The sequence below is a fragment of the Leucopleurus acutus genome (genome assembly GCF_964270905.1).
Source record: "Leucopleurus acutus genome assembly, chromosome: 10".
Taxonomy (NCBI): Eukaryota; Metazoa; Chordata; class Mammalia; order Artiodactyla; family Delphinidae; genus Leucopleurus; species Leucopleurus acutus.
Genome location: NC_139153.1, coordinates 103,490,252 through 103,507,307, shown reverse-complemented (window position 1 = coordinate 103,507,307; position 17,056 = coordinate 103,490,252). Strand labels below are relative to the sequence as shown.

Sequence of the window (17,056 nt, the reverse complement as noted above, 5' to 3'; positions counted from 1 at the left end):
ATGCATAGACGTAGTTAATCTTCTCTACAGGACCCGTGGGAGGAGGGTCCTACCTTGATCCCCACAGGACACAGAGTAAGGAAGCTTCTCACAGCCCCTACGGAAGGAGTGTTAGAAGCAGGAGTCATTGCCACTCGTAATGCCAGATCATACTGGGGCAAGTTTCTTTTATTTATTTATTTATTTTCATTTTTACATCCCCAGCATCTGGGCCAAAGTCAACATTCAAAGTGTTCGTTAAATTAAGCTTTAAAAAAGGAGGGATTGGGCTTCCCTGGTGGCGCAGTTGTTGAGAGTCCATCTGCCGATACAGGGGACACAGGTTTGTGCCCCGGTCCGGGAGAATCCCACATGCTGCGGAGCGGCTGGGCCCGTGAGCCATGGCTGCTGAGCCTGCGCGTCCGGAGTCTGTGCTCCGCAACAGGAGAGGCCACAGCAGTGAGAGGCCTGCGTACCACAAAAAAAAAAAACAAAGAAGAACAGATACCCACGCCAAGTTAATGGGTGTAAGCAGCCAACAGGACTGAGCTACACAGGAGATTAAAGATTCATGTTTGGATAGCAGTTATACTGGTAAAGGTCTATGAACATGGTCACCATTGAAAGGGCAGGTAACATGCTGCAAGCCTGACCTTGTATCTCTCGTCTCTACGGGGAGGAAAGTCTGCCGAGGAACAGGATGCTCGTGGAGGGGTTGTGCCGAATGAAGAAAATGAACGGGTGGTCGGCGGTGAAATACTCCTCTGTCAACGGCATGGCGTAGCAGACGGCGACCGCGGTGGCAGCCGCCGCCTCTGTGCCCTCCTCGTTCACCTCCACGAAGGACTTGTGGACCACCTTCGATACAGAGAGGCCTCCGGCTCCTGATATGCCGGACAGGTCAGCCTTGCCACTGAAGAGGTCCTGCATACCCAGGGAGGCCAGCAGAGTGCTGAGCTCGCAGCTCTCCTCCAGCTTAAACCTGGGCAGCTGGACATTGACCTCAAGGAGATCCAGATTCTCGGGTCTGGTCCACTCACGCAGCTTCTCCAAGGTCAGCTGTTGCTCAATCTGGATTCGGAATGGGCAAAAACAAGAGCTGAAATCATTTTATAGAAGGAAGTTACTGAAGCATTGTTTGAATGAACGGGCTCCCTAGCTTCCTTCATGTTTTGTACCAACACAGATTCCATTTGGAGCATTTCATTTCTTTCTGGCTATTGGTGATAATGAACAGAGCTGCGTTCCCAGCCACCAGGGGCCCATCCACCCAGGACTCACCAGGCCCCTGCCACATGGGTCACGGGCCGTCCTGGCTAAAATTGCCCTAATTGGTCGCGTGATGCAAGAGGGTGTTTTAAAGCTTTCTTCCATTATTTCATTCTGTTTATTCTGAACCCCAGTGATCACTGTGTTCATCTGGGAACCTCACACAGCTGAAGTTATCTCTGATAGATGTAGCCCATTGGTAAACACAGAAATGGCCCTAGTTCCTCATCTAAAATGGGATAACAGTAGCACATACTTGGAGCACTGTAAGTGCTGAATGAGTCACCCTGTACAAGTGCTGCGTAAGGTCAGCTACTGTCATTACTATTATCACTGCTACTGCACTGGAACAGACGCACTTTCCACTTTTCTACTGGTGCTGGCCATTCCAGACTTTCTTTTTGATAATCAGGAACGGACAAATATGGAAATACAATTGAAAGAAGGAACACAGTGGTTTTAACTTATGCTCTAGAGCTGCAAATGGCTAATATTAAACGCCATCCAACAGCAAGTTTGGTCAGGGATGGGGGAGGGGAAAACCACACAACAGGCCAGAGACACTGAAGCAAAACCTCACTCTTCACAGTTTTGCCTCTTCCTCGCCCTGGCAAGAGATGCGATTGCCTTTGAATTACGATAAGAGAGACCGCAGACAAAGTTCAGGTTAGGCAGCGGGCTTCTCTCTCAGACTAACGGGCCACATGGATCTTTTCCTGTCATGTAGCAGTTGGACATTTAATGCACAACCTACGTGAACTGAGGTGAGCATGACCAGATTTTACAGCACATGGCGAAACTATAATGGTCGAGGGTTTTTCATTTTAAAAAATTGTTTTAATGAAACAGTCCCCATTTATGGCACGGTCCTCCAAAGCTCATCTAAGGGAGTCTCCACGAGCTGCCACTGGCCAGCGTTCCACTCGGTCTGTACCTTAGATGTTCCCGCTACATTGTGCACCGATAGTAGCTGAACATTTAAATGTGGGCCTTCCATAAAAAGGAACGAAACTGAGTTATGTGTAATGAGGCGGATGGACCTAGAGTCTATCATACAGAGTGAAGTAAGTCAGAAAGAGAAAAACAAATACCGTACGCTAAGGCATATGTATGGAATCTAAAAAAGCAGTACTGATGAACCTAGGGGCAGGCCAGGAATAAAGACACAGACCTACTAGAGAAGGGACTTGAGGACTGATGGGGGGAAGGGTAAGCTTGGATGAAGTGAGAGACTGATATTTGGTAGCGTGGCATATATGCTACCAAACGTAAACTAGATAGCTTGTGGGAAGCAGCTGCATAGCACAGGGAGATCAGCTCGGTGCTTTGTGACCACGTAGAGGGGTGGGATAGGGAGGGTGGAAGGAAGACGCAAGAGGGAGGAGATATGGGGATATATGTATACGTATAGCTGATTCACTTTGTTATACAGCAGCAACTAACACAACAATGTGAAGCAATTATACTGCAATAAAGAGATTTAACAATGTACAATAAAAAAATAAATAAAATAAAATTATATGCACAGGAAAAAAACGTTCTCATCACAAGAAAAAAAATTATAACTGTGTGGTGATGGATGTTAACTAGACTTATTATGGTAACCCTTTCACAATATATGCAGTTATAGAATCATTATGTTGTACTCCTGAAACTAACATAATGTTACATGTCGTTATACCTCAATAATAAAAGTCTCTATAAACATAAATAAATAAATGTGGAGCTTCGCACTGGCACACATGGATGGGCTACTTTACAAAGGAGTGACGGGAAACTGGGAAGGAACACCGGGTCACCTCACCAAACAAAGAACAAGCACCTACGCCAGACACTCACACACACACACACACACACACACACACACACACACACACACAGGGTCCGCGCATCACTGGGGGGGGGGGGGCGCACCTTCCTCAGCCCCGTGGACTCGTCCAGGATGTCATCCGGCAGCAGGATGACCATGCTGAGGTCCTTTCCCTCGTAGGGCAGTTCCAGCACCTGGCACTTAAGGTCCTTGATGTGGCCAAGCCGAAACTTCTTCTTCTGATACATCATTTTCACTAGTTTTGTGTCTTTCTGAACAATTAAAACACAGATCACTAACATTGTTCTCAGCGTGGCTTTAGAGCGCACAGTCATCTAGAAGGTCACCTGCCCTCACCTTATTCAGTCTGAAAGCTGCATCTTTTGTGGCCTCCATCATGAATTTCTCCTGCCAGTTTCCTTTGAAATAGATGGCATTCACCAGCACCAGCTTAGTCGTGCTATCAACCACACCTGAGGCCAACAGCTCTGGAATTTTCCCTAAAAAGACAAAGTTAGCTTTTTAAAAATCCACCTATCAGAATTCCACATTTGAACTGACCTTTGATTAGCAATGAAATGCCACTCAAATTCTTCCTTCTATTTAATTTCCTTTAACATGGTACTAAGTCAGCCAACCCCCCTGGGGTGCTTCTACTTTAAATAAACCAGCTCGAGGGGCAGATCAGGGGGACACAATCTGCCCCCAAAGGGCGGATGCTCCTAAACAAGTCATTTGTTTAAAGGCTAAAACCAGGAAAACTCTTCCTTTCTGGAACGTGGGATACGTAGTGGCCTCATTTTGTGACTGGCCATTCTTTTTCAGGAAAAGAACAATTTCTTAACCAAAATGTTTTGTCACTAATAAATAGCTCTCTTCTTCAAATCTTCCAAGTTAGATGCCTAACTCTCACAGGAAAGCTTTTAACAAATATCCAAAAGGTAGGACAGTTCCTCCCCTGAAACACAGGCCCCACTCATGATGTGGCATGGCCGTGACAGTCCCTGATGGAAGGAACACAGGTGTCCTGTGTGCCTCAACCGTTCCATGACTACGACAGTAACACAAACCAGAAAGAGAGCCTGAGGAGACGCAGCCCCACCTCCCGACCCTGGTTTCTTAGACAACATGTTGGCGAAAAGTATTTATGGCCACAGCGGCTTGTAAACATTGATTCACAAGATTTTCATCTCTTTTAGTCTTCGTTCAATGTTAGTTTTCATTTTAAAATGTAGTTTGGGGAACTTATGGGTAGAAAACATTTAACATCTTCAGTTAAATCATGTTTACATTTCCACTTTGAGGAATTCCTACATTTGAAAGCTGTCTGGGGACATCCCCCAGTGGCGCAGTGGTTAAGAATCCGCCTGCCAATGCAGGGGACTAAGGGTTCGAGCCCTGGTCCGGAAAGATCCCACATGCCACGGAGCAACTAAGCCCGTGCGCCACAACTACTGAGCCTGCGTGCCTAGAGCCCGTGCTCTGCAACAAGAGAAGCCACCGCAATGAGAAGCCCACGCACCGCAACGAAGAGTAGCCCCCACTCACCTCAAGTAGAGAAAGCCTGCGCGCAGCAACGAAGACCCAACGCAGCCAGAAATAAATATATAAAATAAACAAATTTATTTAAAAAGGAAGGAAGGAAGGAAGGAAAGAAAGAAAGAAGAAAGGAAGGAAGGAAGACAGAAAGAAGGAAGGAAGGAAGGAAGGAAGGAAGGAAGGAAGGAAGGAAGGAAGGAAGGAAGGAAGGAAGGAAGGAAGGAAGGAAAAGAAAGTAAGAAGGCAAGCTGTCTGGCCCTGGCCAGTGCAAGGTGGACCCCAGGGTGAGGCTGAGCGGCTAGGGAAGGGGAGAGGGAGTCACCTGCAAGGGGCAGGCGGGGAGAGGAAAGGAAGCATCAGTGTGTACGACCAGGGCTGCCCTCGCTCACCTTCCGTCTGCCCTTTGACCCACTCGTTTATGGTCTTCCTTGCGTCTTCGGCGGCCTGCAGAAAATCCACACTGGCCAGTTCAGCACCGTACATTTTCTGAGTTGAAGCTAAGAACTCCTGTTTAAGGAAAAAAATAGGAAATGTGAGTAACTCCTACTCCATACAGAAATGGTTTTTTAAACTCCTGAAAAGCAACAGAAATTGTCCCAAAAGGCATATTTCATTGTAACAAAAAAAATTCTAACCCTTCTACTTTTTTTACTATAGTTAAAAACACACAGCATTCCATTGACGACCTTAAGCACTTTTAAGTGTACAGTTGAGTAGTTTCAGTGTTGTATAAAATTTACCAATTCCTGGGGACTTCCCTGGCGCTCCCGTGGTTAAGACTCTGTGCTTCCACTGCAGGGGGCAGGGGTTCAATCCCTGGTCAGGGAACTAAGATCCCACATGCCATGCGGCACAGCCCAAATAAAATAAAACAAAATTTACCAATTCTTTTCTACCCCTTGACTAACATTTTCATAAACAAGCAAATGCTGATTGTACTTGAAAGTGAATCATGGAATTCACTCTTGCTTTAGCAAAACAGCCAGGGTCAATCTTTTCACTGTGGAGACTAGAAAATGAAATCACATCCATTTCCGGGAAAACTGTCTGTCGTGTTTTCATTCTGGATGATTTTGCTGAATGTTTATAAAACTTAAAGCTGACTTCTGTGACTTGATTGTGCTGGAAAAGTGTCTGCATTGTCTAGTGCGTTTTGGAACATGAAGAGCAAAGTACTTACAGGGAGGAAATCATAGCTTTTCTCTCCATATAACCTGTTAGCAAGTTTCAGAATGTAGGGAGCTCCATGTTTGTTGATATCAGCATTCAAACTCTGAAATCCCGAATGAATCTCTTCAACCCCTTTGAAATAGAGAGCCTAAAAGAAAGAACACATTATTTCTATAACCAGTTCTTTTGAAATTATAAGCTGGTTCCTTGGCATTTGCTTCCATCAAATCAAATTAATATTACTAATTATTGATGATCCCCAGCCATCTTCATATTCCATTTTTCATTGGAGAACAAGTAATAGAAAATTCAAAATGTATGTCTTGGTGAAACATAATACGGACATTGGAAACTGTTTTCCCATCCCTTTTTTGGTATAATTAGAGTTCCACAAATAGGAGTGGTTAACAAGCTAAATATTTACACAAGTCTGCTTTTTTCCCCAAAAATCAGAAGTGGTAAGTTCATATGTATATGCTATACAAATATAATTTTACTGAAAGTTCTCAGAAATAAACAGTAAAGATAAGAATCATCAGCTATGTAAGAACACAGAGGTGGTACAGATTGAGAGGTTTTTATTTCTTTTACTTGCAGTACTGGCATCAGTAACTCACTTAAAAATAATTTCCTTAAACTTAACATGGGGCAAAGTTGAATTCCCATACATCAGTTACATCTAGAGTCCCTTTCTGGTTTTATGAGGCCTGGGCTGGTTCCTTGCTTTTAAGTCACAAGGAAGAACCGCCACCGTGTACAAAGGCCACTTACTCACTGAGATGTGGAATGTGCGTGGGGGTGCTGTGACGGATCTCTTTACTGGAAACGGGGCTAAAACCTTAAGACTGTTCTTTACTGAGCTTATAAAGTTCCTGGAAAGCCTCAAAACACAAGCTCAGTTTACCTTGCAGGGGATAAATAACAATGACTAGTACCGGGGTTTTTTTTTTAAGTGGATTTTTTAAAATTTTCAAACGCTTTTGTATCTGCAGTGATGAAAAAGGTTGGTTTTTCCTAAAGTACAGAAATAGAAGCTTTGCAGCTGGAACAGGCCCATAAACGTGAATCCGGGCTGGACCTTCCCTGGCTCTAAGTGCAGTGCAATCTGTGACCCGTGTGTTAGAAAGACCTTCACTTTCACCCCTCTTTTCAAGGAAAGCCAGAGTTCCCCACTCAGCATAAAGCGAGCCCCGCACACAGGTGCCCTCCACACCCACCAAGGACAGGCAGGACCCTCAGCATCCCCGCCCCCTCTCCCTGCAGGGCCCTACTGCTCACACGGGAACGGGGGTCACAGCCCACCAGGGCACACCTGGTGCCAGGCCCAGGGGTAGGAACACGGACTCACAGGCTCTCGTGTCCCCTTGACTTCTCGACTAGGTGTCATTGTGCTCAAAAGTACCAAGACACAGCCGACATTACGGGAGTCGCTGAGCATCACAGGCAAAGCGGAAACTGGACAGTCCTGGGCGGGGGAGGGCGTGGCTTACAGGAAAGCCCTGCTGACTCCTTGCGGAGCGGAAGCAGCGCAGGGCACGGGGTTGTCGGCTTTCTTCCTGCTCCGTCCTCAGTCCCACAAAAGCAGAGCCTGGCACATCGCAGGTGCTCAGTAAAGACTGGGTCATGAATGACAGCCTGCATCCCAGTGGATTTTTCCTGGGGCTTTTTCTGAAAGTCTGACTTCATGAAGTATAATGTATAATATAACACAATGCTGAACACCGAAACACAGTTTTCTACAAACGCGCTGCAAGAGCTCAAAGGCACAACTTTCTGGTACGGTCTGTGCTGTAGGCACCAGCTGGGAAAGCTAGTTTCTGCTCACCTTGGACATCTGCGCTGCGGTATTGCCTCTGGTCCCCAGAAAGACCATGGCCAGCGCTGATGAAATGCTGAAGGGGGAGATGAAGATGTTGCCGGCAGGATCGCTCTTGTTCAGGGCGCGGAACAGGTCCAAGGCGAAGCGGGTGTTTGCCGGGCTCAACTGCTCCATGGTGAGGCTGCAACACAGAGCGGAGCCCTGAGCTGCCCCCTGCCACACCAGCCAATCGACAACGCCACTTCCCCATCTCCTCCTCAACTCACGCCAGCCACCTTGAAATACCCTGCAACGAACTTGTACTTTCTCTCTCCCTCTCTGTCTCTCTCTCTCGCGGAAGGCAAGAACACTCCATGTGCACAACTGAGGGAGCTTGGGGCGACTGGCCAAGGCTTCAGCAGTGACATGGGATCAGGACTCCGTGTCCTAAAGGGCCCTGGCCGTGCAGACAGGTGCATCTGGGCCCTTCCCTACCACACGTGGGAGCGCACACTTCCCACCCTCCGTTCAAGTCTCTGATTCATTTGAGCCATGAATCCACTGCCCACTTTTACCTGAAAAAGAATGTTTCTATTAGAAAATCATAGCTACCTGCTACTCATTAAAGCAAATTCCCGCAAAAGAGACAGAAGTATCCTCGTTTTTGAGGTTCACTTGCTGGTGTTTAGAGAGGTCCGCAGTCTCACAGCTGGTGAAGGATCTGAGAGTGGGAAGCCAACACAGGCCCCGGGGTCAGGTAGGGCAGCCCGACAAGGAGAAGGTGACAAGTATCCTCTGTCACTCCCGCGGGCACGGAGGGGCTGCAGGTGAAGCACCTGGCCTTGCGCTCAGCTCAGCCAAGCACTCTCCCCACCTGACCTCGACTCTCAGCCCACATACAATCGAGGAAGAGGAACAGTCGTGCTGGCTGCCCAGCGTGTAAGTGCTAAGTTGACTTATTACTGTTGCTGCTGATAAATAGTCTCTAGGATCGCACTGGCCTCCCTTCCCTGCCTCCAGCCGCAGAAAGGAGAAGCCGCTCCGCCGGGGCTGCCTGGAAACCCTCACAGAGAGAGAAACATTCTGGACTCCGGCTTAGGCTGTGCCTTCCGCCTTCAGGCCCCAGGGAGCGACCTCTGTCTGCCGCAGGCCGCCCGGTTTGGTCTCGCGGGACGCAGAGTCGGGGACCCCGGGTGGGGCGCACGGCAGGTGTCGGTAACCACCGGACTCAGGGACCCCACGAGGCGCACGGCGGGGCGGGGAGACCACCGGACGCGGGGACCCCGCGGGGCGCACGGCGGGGCGGGGTGACCACCGGACGCGGGGACCCCGCGGGGCGCACGGCGGGGCGGGGTGACTACCGGACGCGGAGATCCCGCGGGGCGCACGGCGGCGCGGGGTGACCACCGGACGCGGGACCCCGAGGGGTGCTCGCGGATCGGAGCCTCTCCCGCCCGGCCCAGATCGCTGCCCGGCCTTACCCGCTGCTGGGCTGTCTGGGCGAGGTGCGTGGTCTGGGCAGAGCGCAGAGCGCGGCCCTTATAGGCAGAAGGGAGTGTCCCCGGAAGGCGGGGCGGCCCCGCCCCAGGATGATGCACCGCCTAGGATTTGGGGCTGCGGCTGGGCGGGGCACAGGGCGGGCCAGCGCGGCTCCAGGCAGCGCGCTCCTGGGGGCCCAGTACCTCTCTGAGTTCCAGGCAAACTCAGCTCTCCGGAAAGGACCTGATGGGCTATTTCCTACTAAGGTGTGAATGACTGAGATGACAAGGTGCCGGCTCTTAGAGGGCAAACCAGCCTCTTTGGAATCTTATCCAAACACTCCAAACTCCGGCTTACTGGGGGCTGGGGGTGTGTGTGGGGGGAGGGGCCTCTAGGGTGAGATAAAACAGAATCAGTTCCAAACAGCATTCTTGATGTCTCTGTCCCTCAGGAAGCCATGAGTCCAGCCCCAAGACTCCCCTGGCAAGTGATGAGCCCAGCAGGCTGGGTCAACTCACATACCCGAGGCACACCATGAGATCGCCCATCCGTGCGAATAAAGTATGTCTCACCCATTATACTAAAATGTAAACTGACCAGTTTTTCCCCTATACGTAATGTTAAAGTAGAATGACTATCGATGAAGAAGAAAAGCAGTAGCTGTTTCTGTGAGGTCTTTTCTTCCCCCCTTTAAATGCCTGCATATGGAATGTCATCAAAATTGATAGTACTTGAGGGTATGTAATAATTCTGCATTCTTGAAACTTCTCCCGTGCTTTTTTGCAAATCTCAGCATGAAAAGGGGACAAAGGAAAAATCCTATTTTTCAATTAGTATGGCTACTACAATGTAAATGGGTTTGTAGATCTTTTTGACTCTGAGAATTTGTTTATAAGGGCCAGAGAAGACCCAGTAATGAGAGATAAAAATACTCTCTATAGTTTTTTTAATAACTAAGATTGTAGAGTGCTTCACAGCTGATTGGAATAAAGAAACCAACATTTATTGAAAGCCAGTCATAGTTAAGTTGAGTGGTTTGATAAAACTTCTAACGTCTCCACCATGTTTCAGAGAGCTAGAGACCCCTCATCAGCTTCTAGCAAGAGGTCTGCGTGAGGAAGCCGAGAGAAAGAGGCTGCGCTGTAAAGCTGTTAAATTAAAATCCCAGACATGTAAACCAAGGAAACACGGGTTCTGAATTTTCTTTCTTGCTCCTGACATTTTGTATTTGTACTCACCTGGAGTTAGTAACCTGAGTCAAATATGAAATGAAACCGCTTCCTAAGTCAATACATGTACTGTATAAGGTTCGGACAGAAGGGACTTTATACACCAATCATGCATCAATCCGCGTGCTGTGCAAGGTCGAGGCAGAGTAACCACTCTGTGCGCTCTTGCGGCTTCAGAGTGTAAACGGCCCCTGACCGAGGTCACACAGAGATTCTCGGACATGCAGGATGGCACGGCCCGTGTGGGCAATGTTGGGCGTATCTGCTCAGCTCGAAGGTGTGGTACCCTGGCTAGATCAGCGATTTCGTCGCCTGGGACAAACCCAACAGAATGAAGGCACGTGAGGGCGGGCGCCCAGAGACATGCGCAAGCATGTTCATCACAGCGGGATTTGAGTCAGGTCCAAGCAGAAGAATGGAGAAATCATACAGCAGAACAGCGTACAACAGCAGAAATGAACAAACCGCGGCAACGCACAGCAACTTGGCTGCATCTCCAAGCGCACCGTGAAAGGAAAACGCGCACGCAGCGGTGTGAGTTACACAGAGTTCAGAAGCGCAGAACCAGCCCGTGGGCTTAGAGGTCAGGAGAGAAGGGGACCCTTGGGAGGAAGGCGGATTGCGCTGACTACATTGTCCTTGATGCTTGGCATTTGGGACCTTGATCTTGGAGAGACTGCGGGCCCAGGGCCGGTGGGTTCCCAGAGATGGGGAACGACTCTGCTGCAAGCGCACCTTGACACACAAACCAAGCAGCTCAGTGCCCTCACTCTCAATTCTCCCCTTCATCAAAGTCCCACCGGCCCTAACCCACCCCAGCAACAGGCAGCTAGAGCCCACCCGCGCAGCCCGAGCCCGCCAAAATGACCCAAACTATGCAGTCCAGCCCCAAGCTTACCTAGTGCACCTGCCGGGTCCTGCCTGTTCCTTCCTGCAAGAGCCCAAATAAAGGCCCCGGTAAAGGCCCCACCACCTCTGCCCTCTCCTCCTCTGCTTGCTGGCCCACCTGGGTGCTTCCCAGGTCCCACGCAATGTGGCGTGTCATCGTGTGCCTCCTGTCGCTGGAGATCTGTGCCTATAAACCTCCTTCATGACACTCACGTCCACGTCAGCTGACTTGGGAGGCCGGATTAGAGCAAATCCCCAGTTCATTTTTAACACAAGGGTTGTGAGTGGGACTGGCTTGGGCAGAGGAGGGCTTCTGGGATGCTGCCTACCTGCCATGTCTTGACGGGTGGTTACGCAGGGGTATGGATTTGGGGATAATGCACTGACTTGTACACATAACTTGTGTGCTTTGCTGCATGTATGTTATACTTTAACAGAAATCAGTACAAAGTAGCAAGAAAACACACTGAGCATCGGTAATCATTTCCTGTCTTTCCCCTCCCACCCCTACCCTCCGACCAGGATTAGTCAGCTTGAAGCTGGTCGGGGCCCTCTGCCACCCAGCATCTCCACTCCCCTAACTGTGCTGGGTGTGCCCGAGGGACTCAGAGGACCTTGTGAGCCCCTGCCCATCCTGTTCTCCTACACCCAGCCACACTCAAACCCCCCAGTCCAGGTAAGAAGCGTCCTGTCTACTCTCTCATGTGGGGACACGTCAGTCCTTGGTTCAAGGCGCCCAATGGCAAAGGTGGTGTCGAATAAATTTTTCAAAGATCCACAGGTAGGTTCGTAGAATCCATGGCAAGGAGAAAACGCCAGACCGGCACCAACAGATGTTTGAGAACTAATCGTCCTTCTGTTACTGACCTCAAGGGTAATTGTATTGTGGTTAGGGAACATGATCTCTATATTACTTCAATGGTGAGAAGTGTTTTGACACTTGCTTAATGACCCAGTATATGGTCAATTTGTGTAAATACCCCTTGTGTTCAGATACATCCTAAATCCATTACGGGCGGTGTTCTCTATATGACCATTGGCATGAGTGCACTAATCACTTTATCCAACTCTGTACTTAGATTCACTAGTCATGTTTAGCAAGATAATGACTATATACCAGTATTTCTAGCAACAAACAGAAAATGAAATTAAAAGAAAAGTACCACTTAAAATAGCATCAAAAAAAATCAAGTACCTGGAAATATAGCTAATAAAATATATGCAAAACCTCTATACAAAAAAAAATTTAACATTATTAACAGAAATGTTTAAAAATCTAACGGAATGAATATATCACGTTCATTGAGTGGAACTCAATATTGTAATGATAGTCCTTTTTCTCTGACTGATTTTTTGAATCAATCCCAATCCCAATAACTATTCCAAAGAAAGGGTGTGCGTTTGTGTGTGTGTATGCACTTGCGTGTGTGTGAAGCTAGGCAGGCTGAAACAGATCTTTGCAGGTACTGACATTTGACGTATGACAGGTGACAAGGCATCAGTGGGGAGATGATAGAACACTTTAAAAAGGTAGCAGCAATTGAATATATGAAAAAAATTAAAGAAAGAAAGATGAGGAGAGAGAGAGAAGGAAGGAGGGAGGGAGGGAGGGAGGGAAGGAGGGATGGAGGAAGGAAAGAAAGAAAGAGAGAAAGAAAGAAAGAAAGAAAGAAAGAAAGACAGAAAAAAAGAAAGAAAGAAAGAAAGAAAGAAAAAGAAAGGAAGGAAGGAAAGAAGAAAGAGGGAAAGGAAGAAAGGAAGGAAAATATTCCTTACCTCACACTATACCAAAAAATCAATGCCAAGGGTATTTAAGATCTATGAAAGCAATATGAAAAATAAAATGAAATAAATTTTAGAAGAAAATGTAGGAGAATTTTCCATGAGTTTGTGGTAGGGAAGAAGTTTTTAAAGAAGAAAATGAAAGCATTTACTATAAAGGGAGTGATTAATAAATCTACTACTTTAAAAATAATAATTTCTCTTTATTACCAAGACAACATTAAGACAGTTAAAAAGACAAGCCACACAACCGAAAGAGAATTGAAAGGCATACAATGGACAGACGGTTATCGTGTTTGTGTACAACTTTTACAAAGCACATTAAAAACACATTAAAAAACCCCAAGCAAACAATTTGAATAAACACTTTAAAAGAGGAAATCGAAATGGCTTATACATGCATAAAAAGGTGTTAAATACAAACTTACAAGCTTAAAACATAATGAGATCTCTCCCACTCACATTGCCAAAAACGTTGAAAATTCTGCAATTCAAAGTGTTGCCAAGAACGCAGACCCACTGGGCTTCTCTCACCCCTGGGGGGATTATAAACTGGGAAAAGTACTTTGCAAAATAGTTTGGTGATCATTATTCAAGTTCAGTTGTTTAAGAATGTTGACCCAGCAACCTTCTCCTAGAGAAGTGTATTCACATTGTACATCCTGACATCTATAGGAATGCTGGAGGTACCTTTCTCGGTGAGCCCCAAAATCAGCGACAGCAGAATGGGGACATAAATCGTGATATATCCATCCAATGGAATACTATATAGTAACGAACATGGACACGTTGTTGCTGCATTCACAGCATGGATGAAGCTACAAAACATAAGTTGAGCAAGAGAAGCCGGATTCAGAAGACGACGTTTCAACATTAGTTCATTTATGGAAATCTCAAAATCAGGCTGAAGCAAACTGTACTGCTTAGGAATAGAGCAGAAGGGTAAAACCACAGAGGAAAGCAAGGAAATTTTCGCAAAGTTAGCAGAGTTGTTACCTGTGGGGAGACAAGAGGAAGGGGCTGTGACCAGGGGGAGTCACATGGAGCAGAGGCAGCTTCCTGTGCACGGCAGACTTGCTTTCCTGACCTGGGCCCCACGGTGCATGCTTTATAATTAAGTGTTCAATTAACCTTATGACCTGTGCATTGTATTTCACAATAAAGCAAAAGAAGTAATGTCAAGTCATCTGCCAGATTAACATAGCTCAAAATGCCTGGTAAGTTGTTGTAATTATAGTTGCAAAGTCAAGTTGAGAAGTCCTTGAAGAGGCTCCTAGTGCAGGAACTGTGGGCAGACATACATCCCAAAGACGGGAGGGAGCGAGGAGCCTCCCATTGCCCGGGTCCAGCTCGATGGTCAACCAGTGGTCACGTCCTCTCCACGACCTCCTGTGACATACAGGAGGCTGGTCCCCGGCCGGAATGCTGTGTGGCAGATGCAGCCATGAATACAGCGTGCAGGAATCGGGGTGAAGGCTGGTCCTTAAGGGGCTTGGCCAGCCCTGGCAGGGTGGCCTGAAGACGTGAGGACAGACCCTGTCCCCTGAGTGTCCCCCAGGGTTGGGAGTGCTGTGCAGTAGTAGCTGGAATTTTACAGTCCTCTTGATTTTGTTCAGAAGTTTCTAGTCGGATAAAACAGGTTAGAGGGGAGACAAGCTTGCCACGCACTTGTTGCATTCAGTGATGGTACAGACTAATGAATTTAGCATTCTTATAAGAGTATGAAGACCTAGACTCGTCTTGAAGAACTGCCAGCCTTGAGTCCGGGTCGTCTGAAACACCAGGTCGCCATGTGAAAAGCTGAGCACCCCCGGCTGTGCTCCCCAGAGCAAAATAGACTTCTAGAAAAGGAACTGGAAAAAGCAAAACTCAGATGCTCAAAACAAGGTGAATTAACGAAAGAAGGAGCTATAAGGACAGAGTCGTTGAAGGTGAATTGATTCTAAATAGGACACACGTGAGAGTGAGCACACACACCCCGTCCCTCGTCAGCGGACCAGTCTAGGGCCACAAGGAGAGCGTCACCCTGGGAACACACAGCGTGCACCTCTTTCTTCCAACATGATGTCCTAGAGGCACCACCTCTTCACCCCCTCCCCTCAGGGGAATGTGTGCATGCCACCAACACTGCTTCCCTCCTAGTCCTCCTGGCTGGCTCGCCCTACAAGCATAAGGGGACGGTCGGTCTCTAAGGGGTTTCCTCATGACCGAATTATTCATCCTGCTCACACAGCCTGAAAGTGGACGTGAGCTCCTCTCAGACTTGTCCCCCCTTCAAATTGCTTATTATTGCACACCCAGAACATCCACAAAAATCTTGATTTTTTTTCCTCTCTTCAAAAGTAATTTTGAATTCGCTTGTTTTCCGATTCAGTTTAAGAAATTAAATAAGTGAATTATTATACTTTTGATCAACTTGAAGCTTGGTGGGGTTGAGGTCTCACAGTGGTGTTTTGTAAATATGTTCAATGGGATTATTAGGAGCACATTATCTCCATGTTGGAGTGCACTGTAGATAACAAGCTCTTTTATTTTAGAGATTCAGTCTCTAAACATAAACAAAATTTATGATAGTCCATGAGCATGGAAACATTTTAAACTTAAAAAGTAAATTTTGTATACCAGGTGGTGTATTTACTATAGTTAAAAGAGAAATGTGGGTGCTTCCCTGGTGGTGCAGTGGTTAATAATCCGCCTGCCAACGCAGGAGACACAGGTTCGAGCCCTGGTCTGGGGAGATCCCACATGCCGCAGAGCAACTAACCCCATGGGCCACAACTTCTGAGCCCACGCGCCTACAGCACGTGCTCCGCAACAAGGGAAGCCACCGCAATCAGAAACCAGGGCACCTACCTTGATCCCCACAGGATTGGAAGGGACACCATTCAGCCCGTAACAGGATCCCAATGTCTCAAGACAGTTCCTGCACAGGTAGGCATAGCCTTGTCTTGCTAACTTAAAAAGCTGTTCCCCAATATACTTTGTATCAAACTGCTTGAACTGCTTTCCTTTGAAGTATATAGCATTACTGAGGACCCGTTTTGTCAATAAATCAACTGACTTGGCAGGCAATACCTCTACATTTTGTCTTTTTTTAAAAAAAGAAAGAGAATAGGTCTAAGTAATATTAAACCACACATGCTGGGATAATACACAGAGGAACACACCATGAGCTGAGGGCCACCTTCTCAAACTGTGTCATGGTCGCTATGCCTGGAAGCCAAATTAACATACGTTGGCCGCTGCCATGAAACCCTGATCCCTGCATTTTCACAGGGTGTTTGAAAGTATTAACAATTTGGAGTTTGGGCCGTTGTCTCTGCAAGAGGCAAATTGTAATCCTTTTAAAAAGAAGTTAGGGATGAACAGAAGAACCACATTAAATAGTTCATGAAATAGAGAAATGTCTATAAAATAAACGGGCAGGTTGGGGATGGTGAGAGAGTCCCTGCACCTGGCTTTAGGAAGAAAGCTTTTCGGGACAGAATGATGAGAACTGTGCCACGGCAGGTGTAGAGGAATACAGCGGGATTGGGAGGAAAAGGCACTCGTGTGGGACTGGGGTGGCAGTGAGGACCCTCGTGGAAGGCAGGGTGTCTGGGCTGAGACTCACTGGGACCTATCCTGTCCCAGGCATTGCCCTCAGGGATAGAGATGCATAGAGCTAGTTAATCTTCTCTACAGGACCCCTGGGAGGAGGGTCCTACCTTGATCCCCACAGGACACAGAGTAAGGAGGGTTCTCACAGCCCCTACGGAAGGAGTGTTAGAAGCAGGAGTCATTGCCACTCGTAATGTCAGATCATACTGGGGCATATTTGTTTTATTTATTTAATATTTTCATTTTTACATCCCCAGCATCTGGGCCAAAATCAACAAAGTGTTCGTTAAATTAAGCTTTAAAAAAAGGAGGGATTGGGCTTCCCTGGTGGCGCAGTGGTTGAGAGTCCGCTGCCGATGCAGGGGACGTGGGTTCGTGCCCCGGTCCGGGAAGATCCCACATGTCGCAGAGCGGCTGGGCCCGTGAGCCATGGCCGCTGAGCCTGCGCGTCCGGAGCCTGTGCTCCGCAACGGGAGAGGCCACATCAGTGAGAGGCCCGCGTACCGCAAAAAA

General features: G+C 47.6%; 1 protein-coding gene across 1 annotated transcript; it reads right to left on the bottom strand.

Annotated features, from left to right (window-relative positions):
• Positions 1–203: 203 nt before the first annotated feature.
• Positions 204–7,772, bottom strand: LOC309967590 (leukocyte elastase inhibitor-like). The gene is made up of 6 exons (XM_082848371.1): positions 7,593–7,772; positions 5,778–5,915; positions 4,987–5,104; positions 3,416–3,558; positions 3,163–3,330; positions 204–1,050 (listed from the first exon to the last, which is right to left on the bottom strand). The coding sequence occupies exons 1-6, from the start codon at positions 7,758–7,760 to the stop codon at positions 649–651; spliced, it is 1,137 nt and encodes a 378-aa protein (XP_082704497.1). The 5' UTR covers positions 7,761–7,772; the 3' UTR covers positions 204–648.
• Between the last annotated feature and the right edge of the window lie 9,284 nt (positions 7,773–17,056).

Excerpts from the sequence above, each read along its gene's own strand:
- LOC309967590 (XM_082848371.1), bottom strand. The coding sequence starts at position 7,760 with ATGGAGCAGTTGAGCCCGGCAAACACCCGCTTCGCCTTGGACCTGTTC. Across the intron at positions 3,559-4,986 it reads GGTCAAAGGGCAGACGGAAG|GGAAAATTCCAGAGCTGTTG; the intron begins GTGAGCGAGGGC and ends TTGTCTTTTTAG. Across the intron at positions 3,331-3,415 it reads CAGCTTTCAGACTGAATAAG|AAAGACACAAAACTAGTGAA; the intron begins GTGAGGGCAGGT and ends TTAATTGTTCAG.